General features: G+C 44.4%; 2 protein-coding genes and 1 long non-coding RNA gene across 4 annotated transcripts; 2 read left to right on the forward strand and 1 right to left on the reverse strand.

The window, feature by feature from the left end:
- The first annotated feature begins 6194 nt into the window (after positions 1–6194).
- Positions 6195–7581, forward strand: LOC133910241 (uncharacterized). The gene is made up of 3 exons (XR_009908493.1): positions 6195–6449; positions 6522–6946; positions 7454–7581. It is a non-coding gene; the product is annotated as an uncharacterized LOC133910241 (long non-coding RNA).
- Positions 7582–8127: 546 nt separating this feature from the next.
- LOC133909593 (probable calcium-binding protein CML35) lies at positions 8128–9199 on the forward strand. The gene has a single exon (XM_062352095.1). It carries the CDS (start codon positions 8286–8288, stop codon positions 8835–8837), a length of 552 nt encoding a protein of 183 aa, XP_062208079.1. The 5' UTR covers positions 8128–8285; the 3' UTR covers positions 8838–9199.
- Positions 9200–17982: 8783 nt separating this feature from the next.
- On the reverse strand, positions 17983–21031 carry LOC133909594 (phytochromobilin:ferredoxin oxidoreductase, chloroplastic-like). 2 transcript variants are annotated; one of them, XM_062352097.1, is made up of 8 exons: positions 20702–21031; positions 19909–20028; positions 19214–19308; positions 19013–19106; positions 18779–18910; positions 18599–18703; positions 18373–18423; positions 17983–18257 (listed from the first exon to the last, which is right to left on the reverse strand). In XM_062352097.1, exons 1-8 carry the CDS (start codon positions 20807–20809, stop codon positions 18186–18188), a joined length of 777 nt encoding a protein of 258 aa, XP_062208081.1. In that variant the 5' UTR covers positions 20810–21031; the 3' UTR covers positions 17983–18185. The 2 variants fall into 2 exon arrangements, with proteins under 2 accessions (XP_062208081.1, XP_062208080.1); XM_062352096.1 differs by having other exon boundaries at positions 17983–18285; positions 20702–21029.
- Between the last annotated feature and the right edge of the window lie 1065 nt (positions 21032–22096).

Here is a 22096-nt window from a genome sequence, read left to right on the forward strand (position 1 = left end):
ACAAATATCTCACCTAATACATAGGCTAAGCACTCATCTTCTTCTACTCTAAAACCCTAGCACAAGTTTCTCATATAGATGACACAAAGTGCTCAAAATGGCTGGTTCATCTCCTCCCATAGTCCTACCTCTATATTAATAAGGCTACAAAACTTGACTCATAATTTTTCTAGCTTTTTTTTTCCAAAATACACCTCTCTTGTAGTACATTTCTATCTAACATCGAGGGTATTTTGGTCTATTTTCTTCTCGATTCATCGGACGGCCACAACACCTTCATGACTTAGATTTGCCTCGACGCAAGCTTCGCGATGGTGCCGCGTACTCTTCCAGTTCTCCCACGGTTTTAAGGCCACACCGCAAAACCCTAGCACGCTTCTCAAAGCATGACTCCCCACTTGCTTACACCTTAAGTAAGCGATCCGATGTCGACACGTGTACTCCATCTTGCGATCTTGACTTCCGGCAAGTCTCTCCTGCTCTCACTCCCTCGAGCCGCCTTGTCACTTGCACTAACATCCTCTTCACTTATCTTTATCAACACGTTGTCTTCATCCGTCTTACATACTTTGTTTGACCTCCACGTGTTCAGCTAGGATCATCATTGATTTCGTCTGGCCTCCTTGATCATCTGGCACCAAGCACTCCACCTGGCCCCAATCATCCCATTGTCGACTGCTAAGTTGCATCCATCACCTGTACACCATGAGACAAGCAAACATATATCTCCAACTCCAATTCCAGTTAATTCATAATCAATATGCTCAAATGAAATCTCAAATCAATTCAAAATACATCAAAGCTCATACAAAACAGAAGATCATCAAACCAAATAAATACCAATATCAATCACTCATAACAAGTAAAATAAGAAATATTTCAATTTAGTTTCTCAAGCGATAACTTGGAGTGACGTTTGCTCCACAGACAACTCCTGATCAAGAGCATGGAAGAACAGAGCTAACGCTTGATGCTCGCAATCCAGAGGCTTCATGCTCGATTGTGGCAGCAACCCAGAAACAGTCTTGGGCATCAGGCCACACTATCCGTGATGACGGCTAAGGGGTCGGGTTCCTCCAGTTTCTTCTGTGCAGCTATTGACCTGGCCAACGTGGCATCTCCCTCATTGACGCCTATAAGCTTGACACCGACCGGGTCCGTAGTGACTGTAGTCATAGTCTTTCAAAGTGCATGTTCCAATGCGCGGCGTGCAGATTGCCACGAGTGAGACGAAGACAAATGCCACGAGTGAATACGGGCTACAATGTTGTATTCTCTATACGGTGTTCCAAATATGACCGTGTGCCGAATATGGTTGATATTTGGCACAGGTATGCCAGACCTGTAGTTTTTCGGTGTACGGTGTACCGAAATTCCATTTTCGGTAAATGATGTATCGAATACGAATGCTAAAATCGTAAATACAATAGCATGTTGTCTATTTCAACAAATAAGCTCATGTATGTTGTCTAAGAGACAATGGTGTGAAGGGGTTGCGACCACCGTCGGTGGCTGTAGCGGCGAGGGAAACCTAGGTCACCCCCACATCGTCCAATCTGAGAAGAATCCTGAGCACCGATGAGGAGCCCCTCCCACCACTTTGGCCAAGGTGGCCAAGCACGCGGGCAGGCGTGGAGGCCCCGCAGAGGAGCTCGGATGGCGGCGAGGTTTGAGGCCATGAGGTGGAGCTCGAACTGGTGGCGAGGTGACCGGAGGGGGTCGTAATGATCGGCAGAGAAGGTCAATCTGGAGTCGAGGTCGTCTGACATAGGTGGTAGATCCTAGGGTGATGGTGTCTTGCAGAGGAGGTGCTTCTTGGGGCGACGACTGATAGAGGGAGTGGATCTGGGGGTGAGGGTGTCCAGTGGAGGAGATGGAACTGAGACTGACGGTGGCTGACGAAGGCGACGGGCGCAGGAGTGTCTATAGTTGGTGGAAGGGCGACAGCCCGAGGAGAGGCAACGCAGGTTGGAGGGGAGTCTTCAATGGGGAGCGGTAGTGTTGGTGATGGGCTTCAGTGCCGTCGAGGAGGCCGACGGCAACCGACAAATCTTAAGTCGTCCCCTCCCTCTCCCGCCCTTCAAATATGGCATCACCCCACTAATACCGCCTTCGATAAGAACAAGTTATCAGTCACCTAGATTCCTGGTGACAAAAATAAATCGTGCAGCTTAGATTTGCAACATTCAATCATGAATTCATGATTGAACGTACCACGCTTTGAACACGTACGCTGTTTTTGTTAATTCGGAGTCGAGAGCCAATCGATCGTGGAGCTGAGAGAGATTACCGAACAACTGGTAGCTCGGAGCTGGTACCAGCCAAACCCCAACAGCAGCTCACATGAGCCTTGATTTATGTGTACAGCGGTTCCTGACCTGTCCTAAATCCTAATATGCTGACTATTTTCATAAGACTGTGAAAAGTTACATATATATTCCCATCTCACCAGCTAGTCCACTAGCGAGACATTTCTCGATCACCTGCTCACCTTGTTTCTTCATTTCTTCGGAAGAATGGAGTAGATATCATACTATTTCACATTATTATTCCAAAGGGATGGAGAAAAAAGTAGGGCAGATGAGCCAAATCGATCGCGGGCAGCTAATGAGCACCACTAGAAATACGGCTGGTTTAGTTTGAGGGATCAACTCATCCTAAATGGGATGGTTTATCGTGGGATCACGCCATGAATTTTGGTAGGATCAAACAATTCCTCGTAATTAGATTAAACATAATCTTACGAGGGACGAGGTGATGATGAATCAAACCATTCTATTTCTCAAACAAATAAGTTAATCTACTACTGCTTGGTTCTAGAGATGGCAGACAGATCTGTAGATTCTGCATCCGGCACGTGTGGTTTTGGATGCTAAATCTCACCCACAGGTCTGGTTGGTCGGGTCTCCAAACTGTAGCAGGTCGGACGCGGGTTTGTACCTACGTCTGTAGGTGCCCATGGGTCACCCGAACCCAGGTTATCCTCGCGCAGCCCAATCAACCTACCCGCCCAGCCTAGTCCACTCACAATGCGCCCTAAACCTTTACCTCACGCTGCCCTAGTCACTAGTGCCCTCGTACTTCCTGACTCGCAAAGCAATTTGTCACCACTGCCACTCGGTCATGGCCTCTCCAACATGGGGCACTCGTCGCTTGGCCGCCGCCACTCCACTCCAGCCACTCGCTGGTCATCGCCATCACCTCTAAGCCCCTTCAACCTCGCCTCGACGCCTCCACACGACGCGACCGCGGCACCACGTCGGCACATTGCATCGCCATCCCTTCAGTCTCATCGGCATCAAGTTGGGGTGGCGGGCTCTGGTTTGGATCTGATGAAGACCCGCGTCAATTCTTTGTGGTTCATAATGGATCCAGGGAGAGAGAGAGACCGGAGATAGGAGAGGATCTAGATCTGATGAAGCTCGAGCTTGTGCGACAATTAGGGTCTGACGGGTACCCATCAGGTTCGAATGCAGAGACACTTTTTAATTTGATTAGTGATTTGGATACAAATCGGATTTTAATTTTCAGGTTTTATGACGGGTACCCATCAGGTTCCGAGAATCAACACGGTTTGGAGGCCGTGTCAAAACCTTCCAGTCTCCCAGGCCTCATACTACAAAGCTTCCGTGCTGCCCTGTCCTTTGCTGTGCTGTGCGTAGCTGTCTGCGCGCAGTCGCGAGGCAGCTCAGCTAGCGCACGTCGTGTGCAGAAGACGAGTACCATGGGCGCGGCGCGGGCCCTTTGAGGGAGCTTCGCGGAAGATGCAACGAGCTTGGAGTGTCACCCACCACTGGTCTGGTCGGCGAGTGGGATCCCGCACGGCCGAAACTCTGTATGACTGTGGTGGGCGGAGTTCAATTTGCCTTCGATCTTCCGAATCACACCAGCTGCAAAAGACGCGCCACGAGACTTTCAAGATGTATGCATTGCACGGAGTACAGTGCAGCCAGAGATGTGTTTATATATGTACACGATAAGTATCCGTGCATTAAAAAAACATAAGTATTGAATATATTTATACATGTATATGATAAGTATCCGTGTATTATAAAGAAAACATAAGTATTAAATATAGTAACATCAAATGTCAATTTAAGGTATGAAAATATAGATGTGTTATAATAATATCATTGAACGAATATGTCAGGAGCGATATCTTAGTTTGATTTTAATTAGATAAAAAGAGGAATAAATTATCCACTAAATTTTCTTTTAATTAATCAATTTGTTTTTATTAGTAAATTAAATTTTATATCTATAGTTGGTAATGAGATAGAGAGGCTGAAGGATAAAGATAGATAAAAAATAGTTAAATTATTCAATTTTTTAATGCTTGCATTAGGTGGTAAGAGAGAGGGAGGGAAAAGTTGAGGTGTGAATAAATTCGTGTTTTTATATTGTACAGATACAGATATAGAGAATCATGTGCTACACATACGCCTCCCATAAAGAATATCGTTGGCTGACGAGTCAAGACATCCCCACTTTGGATTCAATCATGCAATTACTCAAACTTATTACAACCAGCAACGTGAAGCAACGCAACAAAAAGAGACAATACGATCGCTAGCAATCAAAGATTGGACGTGCGAGTGAAAAAATCTCGATAGGTTATCAGAACTAATCATAGTGATGAGCTTTGACCAACAAGCATATGAGTCTGACAAGGATGACCGGGTAAGTGTAAAATCTATTATATTATAATTTAAGTGTTAAAAAAGAACCATCAAAAAGTCATAGCAAATACGATTAATGAATAGTTAATTTCAGAATTAAAATTATAAAAAAATTAGCAGTTCTATTTACATACTGTTTACAAAATAAAATATCTAAATAAAAAGTCCAAATAAACAAAATAAAATAATAATTGAAATTAGGGTTAGAATAAAAAAGAAGGATACATATTAAATATAGTCTAAAAAATCAAATTATTATAAAAACTAAATATCTAAATAAAGAGTTTAGGTAAAATACAATTAATCAAAAGTTATTACGATAAATATTACTATAAAATTAGCCACGTTATTAATATAAACTATCTTAGTAATTCAGTAACAGACGTATACAGAAAGACACACGTACCATACATATGTGTCGCGAGCCAATTTAAAAAGAAAAAAATACACCAAAATTAGCTGGTTGATGCCATTTTATAGCTGCACAATAGTGTTCTTGTACTTAGCGCCAAGCTCACCGACGTGCGTACACTGCATATGTTCAACACGAAAATTAGATGATTTCATGAATTGGTACCAGAGCGAGATGATTTCATGGATTGGTACCAGAGCGAGCATGGCAAATCTATAAATGAACATTTCGAAACTAGCTAGTATGAAGTGGGTTGTTGCCACAAATGGAACTGACCCAGTACTGATAACTAACCAACATATAAAACTCACCGCGTCATCAGCTGCTACCAATCACAAACTGATCTGATCATTGTGAACAACGAAATTATAAAGCCTTAAACGCACCTACCCTAATCCCTACATGCAGGTATAGAGGACTAGCTAGGGTGCAACCGATGAACCGATGCATCAGTTAACAGTCCTTTTCAATTATTCGGCTATCTCACCACATTAATTTGCACTTTTCTTTTGTAGTACACCATCCCTCCAAAAATGCAAGGCGTGTCTTATTTTGGGAAGGTCGGACTTTTATATTTTTAACTAACAATTAATTAAATTGTAAATATGTTTTAGTGTGTAAAAATTATGTAACTAGATTCATATTTCAAAATATGTTCACACTATATTAATTTTGTAACTATAAATGATATATTTTATGAAAAACAATAGTCAAAGTATAATTTTGAAGATTTTGTCTTGTATTTTTGGATGGAGGGAGCAGTTATAGGATCTTCCTTTCTTCGGAAGCAATGGTTTAAGAAGGTTTTATTTTCATCGGAATAGAATTAGAGCTATACAGAAGCGAACGAAGAAGATCATAACGGCCGGGAGGGCAAAGTGCGTGTCCTGTGAAGATTGATATTTAAAATTTGAAATCATGTGGGTCGCAATATAAATTACAAAATCATTTCCTTTAAAACATTATATTTGAAGGGCATGATTAGTATTGAGAAAGCTTTAATCAGGCATCTCAACGACAGCTAAAAACGAAAGGCCAACAGAGCACCAGAATTTTAAAGGAGCGCAAGCAAACATGGAAATAGAACAAGCTAGAGACTTTTGTTTATCGTCAGCAATAAACAAAACAAGCACAGAGCCAATATAATAAGCGATGATGAGACGCCCCCCCCCCCCACATACCCCTACGAAGACCTTCATTTGCCCATCCCAAAATACTGCTCAAGATTTTTCGTGGGCACCGTATGTGAATTGTGAAGTGCCATTTTACTACTAGTATTAGACATGATGAAGGTCACGCAGAAGAAACGTTGTGACTCATGAGACAGAGCAGCGGTGGAGCTCGAGCAAAAACCAAGAGTGAGCCGATGTAGCGACTTGAGCTTCGAATCCTACTAAGCAATGGCTAACTCAACACATGAATCCCCGTAGGTATTCCCAGCCATGGTGCGCCTGGTCCCCGGCTCGCACGTCAAGGTCGGATTTTGACCGGCGGATCGCTAGTGGCACGGCGAGCTCGCTCAGCCCTGCTGGGTTGAAGAATCAGAGGAGGAGAGGGAAAGCAACTGAACAGACCAGGGTAGAAGACGAGTTGGGTTTTGGCAGCAAGCAAGGGGTGGCGTGATCGAGGACCCCGCTGGAACGTTGCCTGGGGAGATCGGGGTTGCCGCTGCCTGCGAACAGGGGAATTTTGGGTGCCGCGCGCGCGGCAAGAAGAGGGACCAAGTCACGAGATTGTGAATTCGACAAGGGGGTTTTCTGTGAAACAGGTACGGTGGGATCAGTTCAGCTCGTTGGATGTGGATCGGACGAATGGAAGATGGCGTTTGCAAGGTTGCTCGTTGGATGTGAAACAGGTACGGTGGGATGGAAGATGGCGTTTGCAAGGTCGCTTGAAAGGAGGAGCCACCCTTGCCTGAACTAAGCTTGAGAGCTGGTTTATATTAAAAAAACACCCACCAACTAAATTGATTGAGCATTCTTGATACGATTGTTTTAACTCGGAAATCTGTCAATGATCTATTCCTTTATACTATCTCAGTTTTTATTTACTTGTCATCAATTTTTTACTATAATAATTTTGATCTTATATTTTTTTTAAAAAATTATAGATATCTAAATTTTCGTATCATTAGATTCATCATAAAGTATACTTCATTAGTATTGTATAATTTAAAGTATTTGTGAATTTTTTGTAGAAAAAACATAATATCAAATTGTTATTAGTATAAAGCTGATGATAAGTAACAAAAACGAAGGTAGTAATGATTTCCCAATAGAAAAATTGAATATGTCATACCAGTTCACCGGAAGCTTCAAACCTGTTCACCAAATTAACTACCCACGATTATCATGTGTTTCAGGGTATCCTTATACTCCACATCAGAATTCAGATAGCACACATCATACCTCAGCTATTTTTGGCAACACCATAACCATTAACTCTCCAAATTAGATAAACAAGCAGCCTGGCATCTTTCTTCCCCCTTTGATGAAAGAGAAAATCTACGATTTGTCATCGAATAACTACTGATTCTACAATCCGCCATCGAATAAATTCTGTTTACTTTTATACCATCGAATAAATGTTTCAATTACTTATATGCCATCAGCTTCCGGAACTACCCTTCGCTTCCGGAACTACCCTTTGCCGAGAATAAAAAAAGTCACAAAAAATATATCGATTTTTGTGCACGCTCTATAATTCATAATCAACCCGTTTTAACTGTATTCACTAAAAATACTGTATAGAATTCAACCTAAATTTTTTCAAAATATACTACTTTTGTAACTTCTTGCACTTTTTTTATTCTCGGAAATAGTATAGCGGAGGGGGATTGTAGAATCAGTAGTTATTTGATGATGAATCGTAGATTTTCTCTTCATGAAAAGAAGGAGGTTAGCACTAACGACGGCAACACGTGACAGCCAGCACAGGACGCACAACAGCCTCCAGCTCGCACAGGCACAGCCCCAGGAGGAAATAGTGGTGTACAGTAATAACCAACGCAACGCCTGGGACGAAACCCAAAAATTGCGCGCACGAAGCTTCCGCGAAGCTCACTCCCTCCCCGCCTTTTTATCTCCCACCTCCCGCTGCCTCGTCCCCTCCATTCCCACCACCTCCCGGACCCTCTCCTCCAAGCTCCAGCCTCCCGGATCCCATCCCCATCTTCGACCTACCAGGCGGCAAAGATGAAGCTCTCCATCCAATCGTTCGCCAAGAAGCTCTCCATCCCGTCCCCGAAGCGGACGTGGAGCGGCCAGAAGAACGGCAGCGGCAAGCGGTCCCTCTCGCGCAGCGAGGCGCCGTCGTTCGCGTCGGCGTCTTCGTCCTCCTCGGACGACACGCTGGCGCGGTCCTCTACGCCGCGGTCCGTGCTGATCCCCGCGGAGATCCCGCGGCGGGAGCTGGAGGCCGTGCTCCGGCGGCTCGGCCACGGGGAGCCCTCCGACGACGAGCTCGACGCCGTGGCCGCCATGGCCGCGCAGCCGCCGGCCCCCGGCGGTGAGGACGAGCTGATGGACGCGTTCAGGGTGTTCGATGCCGACGGCGACGGCCGCATCACGGCCGAGGAGCTCCGCGCCGTGATGGAGTCCATCCTCGGCGAGGGCGAGGGGTGCAGCCTCGACGACTGCCGCCGCATGATCGGCGGCGTCGACGCCGACGGCGACGGCTTCGTCGGCTTCCAGGACTTCGCACGCATGATGATGAACGCCACCACGGACGCCCGGAGCTTCTTGTGATCTGGCCTCGTTCTGTCCCCGCTCGGTTGCGCTGTTCCCTTCCCGCCAAAGATCGGATGTCCCCGACTTGCGCTCAGAGGGGGTACCATCATCTACTGCGAGACGAGTCCATTTTTCTCAAAAATCTTTTGGGCGCGCATCAGGATGATAGACTGCTAATTGAGAAGTACCACCTGCTAATCCATGCAGGATTGGCTAAAACCCCATGCATGCAAGTTGTAAAATTTGTCAAGAGAGAGTAACGGCAAGGCGAATGCTTCGTTCTTTCAAATTTTGAATTTCAAATCCTACTGAGTAGCATGCCGTTGTGTCGAGATTGTATTCGTGTTTCTGAGATGATATTTGGAGAAAATTTGGCCGAATTTGCGTGTGCCGGACGACACCGATCCCCCTTCCCCCCTCCCAATCCCTCTGGTGTGTGGTTGTGATGGCAGCGTCGCGACTCCACGTCTCCCCCATCATAATTTTGTGGCACTAAAAGACTTATCACCAGACGTCTACTGCATGCTTTTTTTTGTCAGAAATGTTTCTTCAAGCTCCAAGATAAGCTTCGTGACGGTGAACGTCTATCAGAAGACGTTCTAGAAATGCATGGTCCGCCATTTCTGGTACTGGTTGCCCCTGGTTTCATCACTTATTTCTCATCTACTTCCAGCAGATGGTTTTTTTTTTTTTTGCCCCCCGAAAAGCTGTGTGCTATAATTCAAGACCTAACATTGCCTTTTCCACTGTTTCGTCAAAGTGATTCAGTTTACTAGAAGAGAATTGCATGACAAGTTGTCATGACAAGTTGTCATTCAGAAGTACAAGTCGCTTTTTCCTTCCTTTATTAAGCTTCAAGCAACGTCTTAGTTACAATGAACCAACCATGATGACAGAATCATGAGAAGCAGCAGCCTAGCAAGCGCTAGATTGAAGTCAATAAAGCTGACCAGACAAGAATGAGAAACAAAGATGCAGATATGATTGTGCACTACGAAGTTAAGTTCTAGCAATTGCCCGGCAACTATTTCAGCGTTGAAGATTCACTTGTAAACTTCTTGGAATTTCTTCAAAGAATCCCTGGGCGTACCTACGGTTACAAATTTCGTTGATAACCACTTGTTTACGATGGTTACCGAATGATTCAGTTCGTATCATTTTTATAAACCGAATGGTTACAACTAAACTTAAATTTAAAATTCATAAAATTTAAAATTTTGATAAAATTCAACCGATTTCTATCGAATTCCATCAAATTACTATACGATTAACATGAAAACCGATAATCGTTTGTAAAACAGTAACTAAAACCTGGGCGTACCTGACTAAAACCGTTCCAGCCTCCAGGTCGTACGAATCTGCAACATGCCTTGGATTTCTACCAGAGGAAACTGCACATCAGTAGCATGGGACCGGTGTGTCTCGCTCGCTTCACAACTTCAGCCCCAAAAATTTAGGAGCATCTCACCTAAACAAAACCACTGCTATTTTATGAATTCATGTCCTTGAAGAACATGGGGTCAAAGCATAGTAGTCTGCCAGTGATGCAGCATTTGACCAGCATGAAGGGAATATTTGCTACACTAGTGAAGTACAGGCCAAGTGACAGGTCCTCTGCACTATTGCACCTTGGCATGCTGATCAGACCCATCATCAGCAAGCACATTGGTTGCGAATGCCCATGAGATTAGCCTGTTCCCATGAGATTAGTGACAGGTCATTTGTACTTTGTACCTTGTTTATTTCCTTTTAGGAAACTCCCGCTGTAATTTAAGTGAACCTTCTTGCCGGTTTCCATGCAGCTTTTGCGCCCGTTTCCATGGAGCCGAAGACAGCAACGTACACAACAGCAACACCCTCCTCCTCGGCTCCTCCTTCCCCTCTCTCCCTCTCTCTCCTCACATGCGAGCTGAGCTGAGGCCCCATGCGGCCATGACTCGTGACAAGCCCCCGTCACGCGCTGTTCCCTCCTGTCGCAGAGCTCACATGCTCGTAGCCAGCTCTGACTGTGACCGTGCCTCTGTCCAATAAGTAAATTTAACAGCATCTCTAACCAATTTCTCAAATTTAATTCTCCATTCTCCTATAGAGAGTTCCCTGATTCTATTTTCTATTTATCAACGTACTTCATTACTCTCTAAATTTAGTTCTTTATACACTATTTATCACGGGTCCTACCTACCGGTCCCACCTGCTAGGTACAAAACAATAACAACAGCTCTCAACCACAAGCATGTCTGCATCTCTGCTCTCTCTCATTTCTCCTTAAATTTCTCTCCAGCTCTTGGACTCACTCGGCAACCTCGGCCTCCTATGGCTTGACGACCTTGGCCTCCCGCCGGTGCCCGATTCGAAGAGGAAGGGGCGGGCCTGAGCTCCTGCAGAGGTGATCGAGATGGGAGCGCACGGGCGAGCACGGGCAGGCGAGCGCGTGGGAGACGGCGCAGGCAGGCGAGTGCGGGCAGGCCGAGTGCAGCCGAGCAAGGGCAGTCGGGCGCAGGGGTGACGGCGAGCGAGTGCGGGTGGCCGGGCACAGGGGCCTCTCGAAGTAGTCGTCCAGTTCTCACACTGCCCCAGCCTTCTCACGCGCCCGATAGTTAGCTCGCTATATGTGGGGAGCGAGGGGGAGGAAGTAGCGAGCCCTCAAATTTGACGAGTGGGATAAGGAGTCGATTGGAGTTTGATTTTGTCCGATTTTTACTAGAAAATAGGATAGAGAGTATGATAGCAAACCGGTTGTAGATGGTTAAGGGCAATTCCTATATAGAGAATACACCTTGTTCTAAGGTGGAGTCCATTTTTTATATAATGTATAGAATTTATCTTGGTTTTAAACTTGACCCCGCATCTCGATCAAAAGATAAAAAAATATTCCTACAGTATCTGTATTGTATTGTATTGTGTTGTGAGAGGGGAAGAGAGAAAGAGAGTGCTATTTTTTATACCATGAAATCAGGTCTTATATATAGGAGTGAGTTATATGAAATCAACTTACACAGTGTATGAGACCTCATCTTTAAGGTTGCATTAAATGCTTAGGATCAGATTTTTCTGCACATTGGAGACGTCTTAAGGCTCTGGCGCTCTGCAGGTTCAATTCATGTTGGGGGAGCTTGGCACAAGTGGCGGCGAGTGACGAGAGAGCGTGCATGCATTCTCTCTGCATGTGTAGTTCTTGGCTGCTTACCAATGTGCTGCACACTTGTTAGAGCCGTGTGTGCTGCGACGTCTCTACTCGTGCGTGGATTGGAATGGTAACGAAGTGGGTTAGAGCTTCCTCCAATGCCTAGGGGAAGTATAATAATGGTTGGGACAGGTTTCGCATTCACCTAAGCTAAGTTTGTCTTCTTCGCTTCTGCCTTTTTGAAAGAGAGAAACTTTTTTCTTTTTTAAGAGCGAGAGAGTGCCGTTGTCTCTCCTCTTTTCTGTCCGCGCGTGCACATGCTGCTTTTTTCTTTTAACAGTTGCAGTGTAACTTCTTGGCCCAGCGCAGGGGAGAAAAGAAAAGGATCCGAGGCAAGTGGTTTGTCGCGTTTGTTTCGGACTTTCAGACTAGTTTGGTTCGTATGAGTACTACTTCTCGGTTATTTCCGGCTCGGCAAAGCAGTGCATGGCCATGGCTGCCTTGTTGATCTGATGCTGTGGAGGCTTCAGCCTTGAGATCTTGTATGGACCGATCGGATTCAGGGCCTGGAAGGAGTGTAATCCCAGCATCGTTAATGCAACGGATGCCACTCTTGGAAAACTGACGGCTGATGACACGCGCCTCTCTGCAAAGCCTCCTCCAGGGCATTCCAGCCACACTGCTACGTCCCATTACGCACCGCATGCAACGCTGGGCTGGCGCTGCGGCTCGGATCGATCGGCTTCCGCATCCGCATCCGCGGACGCGCGTCGCCAGCCGCCACGCTATTGCTGCCGCGCGCGCGGTGCGCTGTATTCTGCCGTTGCCGCTGGGCCAGCAGGGCGGTCAACATCGCGCTGACGGCCGCGCGTGTTGGCCCACGAGTGTGCGATTGATGTACGAGCCCACTCTGTGTTTTCTGCTGCTCGCCGGCTCCGCATGCAAGGCTAGCGGCCGCATGTGCATGCATATACTCGCGGCCGCGGACGGCACTACGGCAGCCAAGAGGAGGAAGAGCACGGCGGGGAGCATAGCCGCATTGGAGAGGCGGCGGCCACGATGTTGGTCTCTGCCACGCCTCTCCCTGACGTAGCTGGAGGGCCGGCGCGCCGCCGTCGCCTTCACTCGTGGGCTCACTGCTTCGCTTGGAGTTGGTTTAAAAAACATCGACCACCTTGGTCGGGGGATTTCGAAAACCGGACGCCTGGATGAGTGCGTATATCATGGTCGCGGCCACGCAGGTCGCCGGAAACTAGCGCGCGTCCGTCACCGGCGCTCTATGGCCCGCTAGAAATTCTTGCCGGCATCCATGGCAGACCACGGCGGAGAGGCTTTTCGTTCTTGGATTTTAAAACGTCGACCATGGTGGTCGGTATTTCAAAATCGTCCAGGGCGGTCGGTGTTTCAAATACCGACCACTTGACGAGTTCTCATTTCATGGTAGCAGCCTCGCAGATAGCCGTGCGACGCCCTGCCGTCGCTCCCGGGGACCCTACGTGCTCTGTAGTTGAGTAGTTCATGTAGACGGCGACCATTGCGTCAACAGCGGTGGGGCTACAGTTGGTCGGAGTTTGTGTAAGATTTTGATCTCCTGTGTCTAATGTATCAATCCATAATTACGTACGTGATACGCATAGTATAACAGTTATAGTATCACACTCAAACTTCGTATACAAATAGTAAGATTCTGAATACAAAAGACTTATAATACATACCGAATATTACAAGACTGACCTAGAGGCCATCAAAACATATAATTGAAGCAAAAGCCCAATCCACAAGCAGTGATGGTGCGAACGCGACTTCAAAGACTACTCTTTATCCCCGGCTTCACTTCCGACGAAGTTGGCATTGACTTCTTCATCTGAATGACAACAAGAGTGAGTACAGAAAGTACTCAGCGAGCCATAAATTACTTTAAGGTGTTGATAGATACATAAAGGGTTTATTCAAAAATAAAGCTTTACGGTTTAGATTTAAGCGTAAAACAGTTTATGCAGATATCCAATTGTATCAACTATGATCGACTTCAAAACATTTTAAGTAGTTTAAAACCCAGTGACGAGCTATATCTAGGGTTTCTCGGTCCTAGAAGGGGCTACACCTCACTCTGTAGTCCCTATTATCACATCTGGTGTACATCTACTACCACACAGCTTCTGACGTATTGAGCCAAGAACCTCATCACACGAACATCATCAATGTCCTCGCTTCCAAGTCCTCTTAGCTTGTTCACAAGCACCATCATCCGATCATACATTGCTTGAGGAGTTTCATGATCCTCCATCACAAATCTTCCTAGCTTTCCCTCAAGCAATTCTATTTTAGATTCTCTCACACTTGTAGTCCCTTCATGAGCAACTTGAAGTGTGTCCCAAATTTGCTTAGCTTCCTCAAGTTCATCTACTTTGTTGAATTCCTCCGGACTCAAGGCACTAAGCAACACACTTGTAGCTTGAGCATTGCGATGCATATTTTGTTCTTCACTTGAGGTGAGCTCTTGGTCTTCCTCCGGCAGCTCAAAACCTGTGCAAACAATCTTCCAAATACTTGGATGAAGAGAAATTAAGTGCATTTTCATTTTGTGCCTCCAAGCGGCATAATGTGTACCATCGAAGAATGGTGCACGTCCGGAAGACACGGAAATGTAATTGCTAGAAGAATTCAAGCGATCATAATTGAAAGGAACTTCACTTCCCTTTCCTTTACCATTACCATCATCACTTCTTGATGGATCATCTTTCGGACCCCTCGGACTTCCGGATGTCGACATAATAATTCCCTCCAAGCGGTGAAGCCTTGTAGGAGGTTAGGCTCTGATACCAATTGAAAGTGCCTAGAGGGGGGGTGAATAGGCTTTTCTGAAATTTAAAACTAAAAACAGCGGATTAAACTGCCGGATGGTCCGGAGTATCCGGTCTAGTCCGGAGTCTCCGGCCTGACAGGAAAATTTAGAATAAATTTGCACTGAGGATCACAGCTAAATACTATGAGATGCACTAGGTCAAGTAGATGTTACTAAGCTAGAACAACAAATAAAACTAGCAAGATTGATACTATAGCAATTTAAATGACAAATGATTAAATGCACACGATCAAGTGATTTTCACAAAATAGAACATGAGAATATATCCCGGAGTTCGGCCACCTCACAAAGAAGTGCCTACGTCTCCGTTGAGGAGCTCACAAAGAGCCGGGTCTTCTCCAACCCTATCCTCTTCTAGCGACCACAAAGATCAAGCTAGAAATTCTTACTCAATATGAAGGTGCTTACAAACTTCCCGAGGCACACCACAAGTTTTGGGTGCTCTTCGGGCAACTCCTTTCCTTTTAGAAACCCAAAGCTTCAAAGGAAATGATCGCAGAAAATGCTCGATGAAGAACTCAATGCTCAAGTGGCTTGAACTCTCTCCAAACCCACACTCTCAAATTTTTGCAAATTTGGCTCTAGAGATGATTGGAGAGGCTTTGAATGCTCTTAAAGTGCTCAAGAGGTCTCAAGGAAACCAGCCACAGCAAGCCCTAAATGCTATGGAGAGAGGGGGCATTTATAGCACTCTCTCACAGACTAGCCGTTACTGTTTTTGTCAGAGCTTACCGGAGTATCCGGTGTACACCGGAGTCTCCGGTCCTAAATCCAAAAACGGCGTCAGAACGGTCACCGAACGTGTCAGAACTAGCCGTTACAGTTCTGTTTAATTACCGGAGTCTCCGGTGAACACCGTAGTCTCCGGTCCTGTCAGTCTTTCCAAAAAGATTAAGTCCGGAGTCTAGCCGGACCCTCCGGCATCTTCAGGTACCGGAGTATCCGGTGAACACCGGAGACTCCGGTCTTTCCTATTAAATATCAAAAAGATTAAACGCTAACCGAGAGCCTCTGCCGGAGTCTACCTCGGAGACTCCGACTGCAAACAAAACATTTTACCGGAGTATCCGGTGAACACCGGAGACTCCGGTCTTTTTCTTGAAACGATTAACCCGAAGCCGAGACTCTCTGCCGGAGGCTAGCACGGAAACTCCGGCTGAGCGCTGAGTACCGGAGTATCCGGTGAACACCGGAGACTCCGGACTCAGAAGATTTTCAGAAAGAGTTTCGTGTCCGTGAGTGAATGTGTCTCTCAATTGGGTGATTCTAAAGGATCTCTTGAGCATTGAGACACTAATCAAGCAAATAAATTCATCCATCTAGGAAAAAAATCTATCCTAGACTCAATTGCAAAAGTAAAAAGAATTTAAGCCCTATCTTATATCCTTCGTTGATTCTTCAATTGTTTCGACGGGCGTCAAACGTCATTTACCTTCACAACTAATGCTCATACCTGTTCAATACTCACAAAGCATGTTAGTTCTTTAATCGTTTTGTCATTAATAAGCCAAAACCCACTTAGGGGGCCTAGATGCACTTTCACAAAGCTTGAAGAAAAAAGGAGGAGGGACCAATCTAGCATGAGATCAAATTAGAGGACATATTAGCAATTCGTTGGCACTTTGTAATAAAATTAAGTATTTTTTCAATATTTTTTTCAAGATTAGGGGGGCGTCTGGCCCACTTTGGCCCCACTAATCTCCGCCACTACTTGTGGGTAAAGTTGTATGATCTCCGCAGAGAAATAAAACTGATTAGTTAGCCGTGCACCCGATGAAGAGTGACTTGGATTTTTTCTTGATTAGTAAGAATCTTGGATGGTTAGTTTTGTAGTTGGGTGGTGGTGATCCAATGAGTTGGTAGCTGGGTATAGAATACTTAATGAGTTTGGTAGTCGAATGAAATTCGATGAGACGTGTCTTTTGAAGTATTGTCGTCATATATAGTAAATAAGACCGATATATCATCTTGAGTCCCAAGTTAGATTGCTTAGTTGAAGTAAACTAGAATTAAATATTTTTTTCTCTTAAACCCTCATGTTATGCTTTTTCATACTTACTGAGTATTCCATATATTCACATTTACTATAAACAAACAATATTGCTCAGTCAGGAAAGATTTTGAAGATTTCGCATAAGATGGCACGTTCTAGGGTGTGTTTGACGTCGATTGCCGGTGGTGTCGCCCGGAAGATTGAAGACTACACTTAGTTCTGTTGCATCGCTAGTCCCTTTTTATTAGAACGAAGATACATTTAAGTTAATACTGTTATTTCACTTATGACATCATTTAATCTTGGCATACATATAGATATATTCAGTTTAGTCTTACAATCAGGTATGACATCTACTACATCTAACCGTGACTAATTGACGACGTAGACTACTGTCTATTGAATACTACGTATAAAAAATCACAAAAAATTAGGTATACATATGTGCACCTTTATTCCTTAGTGTGCCAGCCACTGCCCTTAGTGTGCCAGCCACAGCAGCAGGGCAGGGGATGGTCGGTATTTAATTTACCGACCACCTCGATTACCTCGTTCGCCCGATGCATGCTGAGACGGGCAACGCCCGGCGCTAGGCGCTTTGGCCGTCAGAGCGAGGTTGTTGCGAAAGCCGTGAGCATGCATGGCCTAGCCAGGCAGCTTACAAGTACATGGCGCATCGCCAGCAGCGGCGCTGCTCAGATCATGCCTCGCAATCCTGGTGCTGCGCGCGCTCAGTGTGCCGTCTCCTCACTTTGCCGCTGTGCTGTAACTTTTCGGCGTTTTCAATAAATAAAATATCAAATAAGATACTAAAATTATAAATACAATCGTATGTGTTATCTAATTTTGAATTTTAACCCATAAAAAGTCACAGCATATCCGGCACAAGGATGATGCCTTACCATTCAGAGAAAGTTTCCAGCAGGTCGAGTCAACGCGGCACGCGGCACTGAACTCTTGCCTACTTCAGTTTAGCTATGCGCGTTGCAATCACGTATAACGCGACCAAAAAACAAATATATGTGATATTGTCTCCCAAAAAGACAATAAGTGACCGAGATCAATTCACCGGTTTCTCCTGGTCTTTTCGCTATAGCTCTCAAACTACTCAAGTCACACAAGTGGAATCCCATGTGCTCTATAAATACATGTAGTAAGCTGGCGTGTAACGAATAGCTCGGAAAGGAAATCGGTAGCAGCATAGTATTTTTGATAAAACAAAAACTACTGTCAGGCATCAGCAACGGATCTAAGACGTAAACGAAATGCTGACACAGATGAAACAGAACAAATGCTATCATTCATCGCCATCACCAACGAATTCTCCATGAGCATTCCAGGGCCTAGTTTCGAAAGACTTCCCAATCATACTCCTCTTCTTGATTATCGCCCCATCATCACTTGCATATTCGGGGAAATAGTCCAAAAATGATTTAGTTCCAAGAGTATTGACTCCTTCAAACAGAAACTCAGTCACTAAATCCTGTATATGAGGGCAACAATAAACTTAGGAAAACACCACAAAACTAGTCAAAAGAAACTACTGTTACAGTGGTTGCAGGAATGCAACCTTGGCAAAATTTTCACCGATCAACTTCTTTAAGAGCGGATAACCAGGATCCTAGAAATAAACAAGGCACCAGGGTTATGACTGATGAATGATCCACTGTACAAGTTGTAACCTGGGTACCAACTAAGCAGTAGTAGTACAAACTACAATGCAAGTAATACTTGAGTGTACAAATCCAACTGATAAGTATTTTAATGCATGAAACGGTTTTCGTGGAAGATCAAACCTTCTCAGCTCTCCATGTGAGATATTTATGTTGTGCTTCTTTATTACGATCAATTTTGTCTTTGCTAATTTCTTGAACTGCGCCATTCATTAACTCAAGCCAGGCCTGCATGTTGAGAATGATGAGAATTGAGAACTAGTGGCAGCATAGAGAAACTTTGACGAAAAAAATGGTGCACACCTTATAATAATCCATGAAAGCCGAGTATAGAACATGGTTGTTGGTCTCAGTTGGCTCCAATATTGTCCAGATAACAATAGGAGAGAAGAATCTCAGAGACTCGCTTGTAATCTTGCCGCCCCAGGGCAGAAGCTGCAGTTCATCTATTAAAGACATCGAGCTACGCATAAAGTAATTACAGGAATGTTTGAGGTTTCTGAAGTAATATGTGGATGAAGGGCAAGATCAGACTACCTCACTGTACTTGTGTATAAGAGGCATAAAATTCCTGTAGTATTTTTCCCTGTAATCCTTGTGTGCAGTGGTATCATACAAAGGATTGAGGTCCCTGAGAGTAGTCCAATAATTCATTCAGGCATACTTAAATTCATGTTTAGACATTACATGAAGGAAAGACATTTTTGCTTGCAATGACAACCATTTGCTGACACTTACAAGACAACAATACTTCGTGCAGGAGATGTAAAAGCGTTGGCACAAAATATAGGAAGATCGTATTCAGGTTCAAAGAAGGCAGCAAAGTCAAGAACCTGCACCAGCATTGCATATGCATCGTAAGTAGTAGAGCATCAGCCTGGACAGATTATTCCATCAACAGTAAGCAAGAATTTGTAGTAGAATTGTGTGGATAACGGCAAAATTAGAACCCTGACAACCTTAACTAGGTGGGCCATCATTTGCAAATAAAGCTCAGAGAAATGGCAACAGAGACCAAATAGAATTCATAGAGGTTTTTCTTGTGGGTACTGTTATAGCAACACAACCAAAACAGATGTTCCGAAGAAGATTAAAGAAAAATGCTAAAACACCAGAACCATAAATTAAGATCCACATAATTGGAGAAATGAAATATTACACCATTAAGCAGTCAGAGGCACTATAGAACATTTGAATTAACAAATCCGTCTAAGGAAAAACATGCACATATGCATGAGAAAACCGACAGCATTTTGCAATAAGAAGATAGCACAATTGCCCAATTCTGAACTTGTATGTCAGTTATGATGTTGCTCATGGCAAAGTCTCAAAAGGCTGAATAGCATGTATCCTTAAATGTGCCACTTCATCAACTTTCTGAATGGAGAGGATCAACCGAGAAAAATTTAAGAGAACCAAAACAGAGCAAATACCTGAACCGAGTTTTTCTGCTCAATTGTCAAGCTTCTAAGCAGTCTAATTTTGGGGGCGCTGAATGAGAGAGCATTGAAAACAGTATTATCTTCGTTGGCTTTTATGAACTTGAACTTCTCCTGGAAGCATGATGAAAGATAAGGTCAACTTTCACGAGGAAAATATGTTGATGGCAATTGACAAGAGAATGCCAACATGATTGATGCTAGTTGGTATTCTAAGGAGACATAATTTCTAAGAATAAAATGTGTAGAGCTAGCGAATATGAAATTATGAATATATTTGAGCGTGTGACCCGACTTAGTAGTATTACCAAAAGAATAGTCCAGTGACATCAATTCACAGTTGGGGGCATCATGTAACATACTGGTAACAAATAAAAGTTTGGATTAACTTTGGATAAGTAGCATACACACAACTGAGTATTCCCCAGATTTCAGAATCATGGATTAACATGTACAAACTGTTCCTAATAAAAAAACTAATTGCAATCACTTGGTTGTGATGAAGAAAGAAGGCCTTTGTCACTGGGGAAGCAATGGCAAAGTACAGCAATGCTGGGACCCCGCAGTGTCAGACTCAAATCAAGCGCACAAAATTTCAGCAGGTACTTGCAATGATAACAGTATGTTTCCGTAGCTTACATCAATCCCCAATTTCTTATGACTGGAAACTGCCGAAGTAGGAGCACCTGGTTCGACCGGAGTAGTTCAGCCATGGAGGCACGAGACGCACGACCGCTAGATCTAACACTAACACTATCATGAGGAGATGAGTTGGGGAAGCAAGAACCTGGGAGGGGTGAGGGGTGAGAGCGGTGCGAAGGCGGGTCTGCTCCAGCGCGAAGTGGACGAACTTCTGGTACGAGAAGCCTGCGCCCAGGCCGCCGCCGTAGCTCATGTTCGCTTCTTAGTTGGCACAGCGGTGCGACTGTGCGAGCAAGGAGAGGGAAGGATGACAGAAGCACAGGGGACGAGAGAGAGAGAGAAAGAAAACCAGAGAGGGGAAAAGCTAGACGTACATGGGTCGGGTACAGAGATAGCAATTTATTCTGATTACTTATTTATTTATGGGCAAATACTCAAATATAGTAGAATACATGTAGTATTTGATATTTATGGGTATATTTATAGAGGGAACATACTATCCGATAGGTAAATAAGTATGAGTATATGTAAGACTATATCAGCGAAACTCATATACTCGTATAGATCTATGATAAGTGGGATATTCCACCAAACTTTAACATTTCATATCACATCTTTATATTTAATATTTAAAAAACAGGTAGTTGTTCTGGTTTGTTTGCATGTGATTTGCTTTAGGTATTTTTGGCGCCCGTGTTCCATTCTGCTCCCCTCGTGGGTCCATGTCTCGCGCCCGTGCTGCCATGTGCTCTTACATGAACCCACCTATCGCGCACGCTCCCGCGTGTATCCACCTGCTGTGCGCACTCTCGTGCGCTACCGTGCCCTCTCTCACGCGAGCCTACTTCCTACGTATGGCCGCGTTATGTGCAAAATATGTGTGCGTAACTAGTAAGTATAATAGCTCTTTGCTCTGTCACCCCCGGCTGCCCCCAGCTGCCCAGCAACAGCAACGCTATTTTGCATCTCTGCTCTTCGGATGATGGGTTTAGTGTTGGCCCTTCGCTCGTGGATGGATAAAGAAACGATAGATACAAATATAGTTGAACGCTATCCGTATTACTCGATTGCCATATCTAGTCAGGAACCTTCCCATATTCATCCAAGCATATCCTACCTGTCGCTAGCTTTTGCCAAGTATTCACTACCCTAAATCTCAAAGCAGACAACAGTTCAACATGGAGTTGCCATCTCCGTTTGCAGTATCCACCGCTGCATCGTTCAAAGCTAGGATCGGTTTATTTTAGCTTCTGTTTTTTTATTTTTTTTAAAAAAAAACTATACTTTTAGTTTGTTGAAAACTACTTTTAAAAATAGCATGTTTACTTCTATAATAAATTTTTAGTTTTTTAACAAATAACTTAAAAAAACGTATTTTAACGAGTTTATCAGTTTTAATTTATTTTTTTAAAATAGGCTTCAACCTTCATCCTATACAACCACATCATTCTAACATCTAGCAACAACAGAACCAGAATAAAAAACAGGAGTACCCTATAATCCATCCACCATCTTTGCGTTGCTACTGCACAGGGCCTGG

This window comes from Phragmites australis, chromosome 2 (assembly GCF_958298935.1).
Source record: "Phragmites australis chromosome 2, lpPhrAust1.1, whole genome shotgun sequence".
In the NCBI taxonomy this organism is placed as follows: Eukaryota; Viridiplantae; Streptophyta; class Magnoliopsida; order Poales; family Poaceae; genus Phragmites; species Phragmites australis.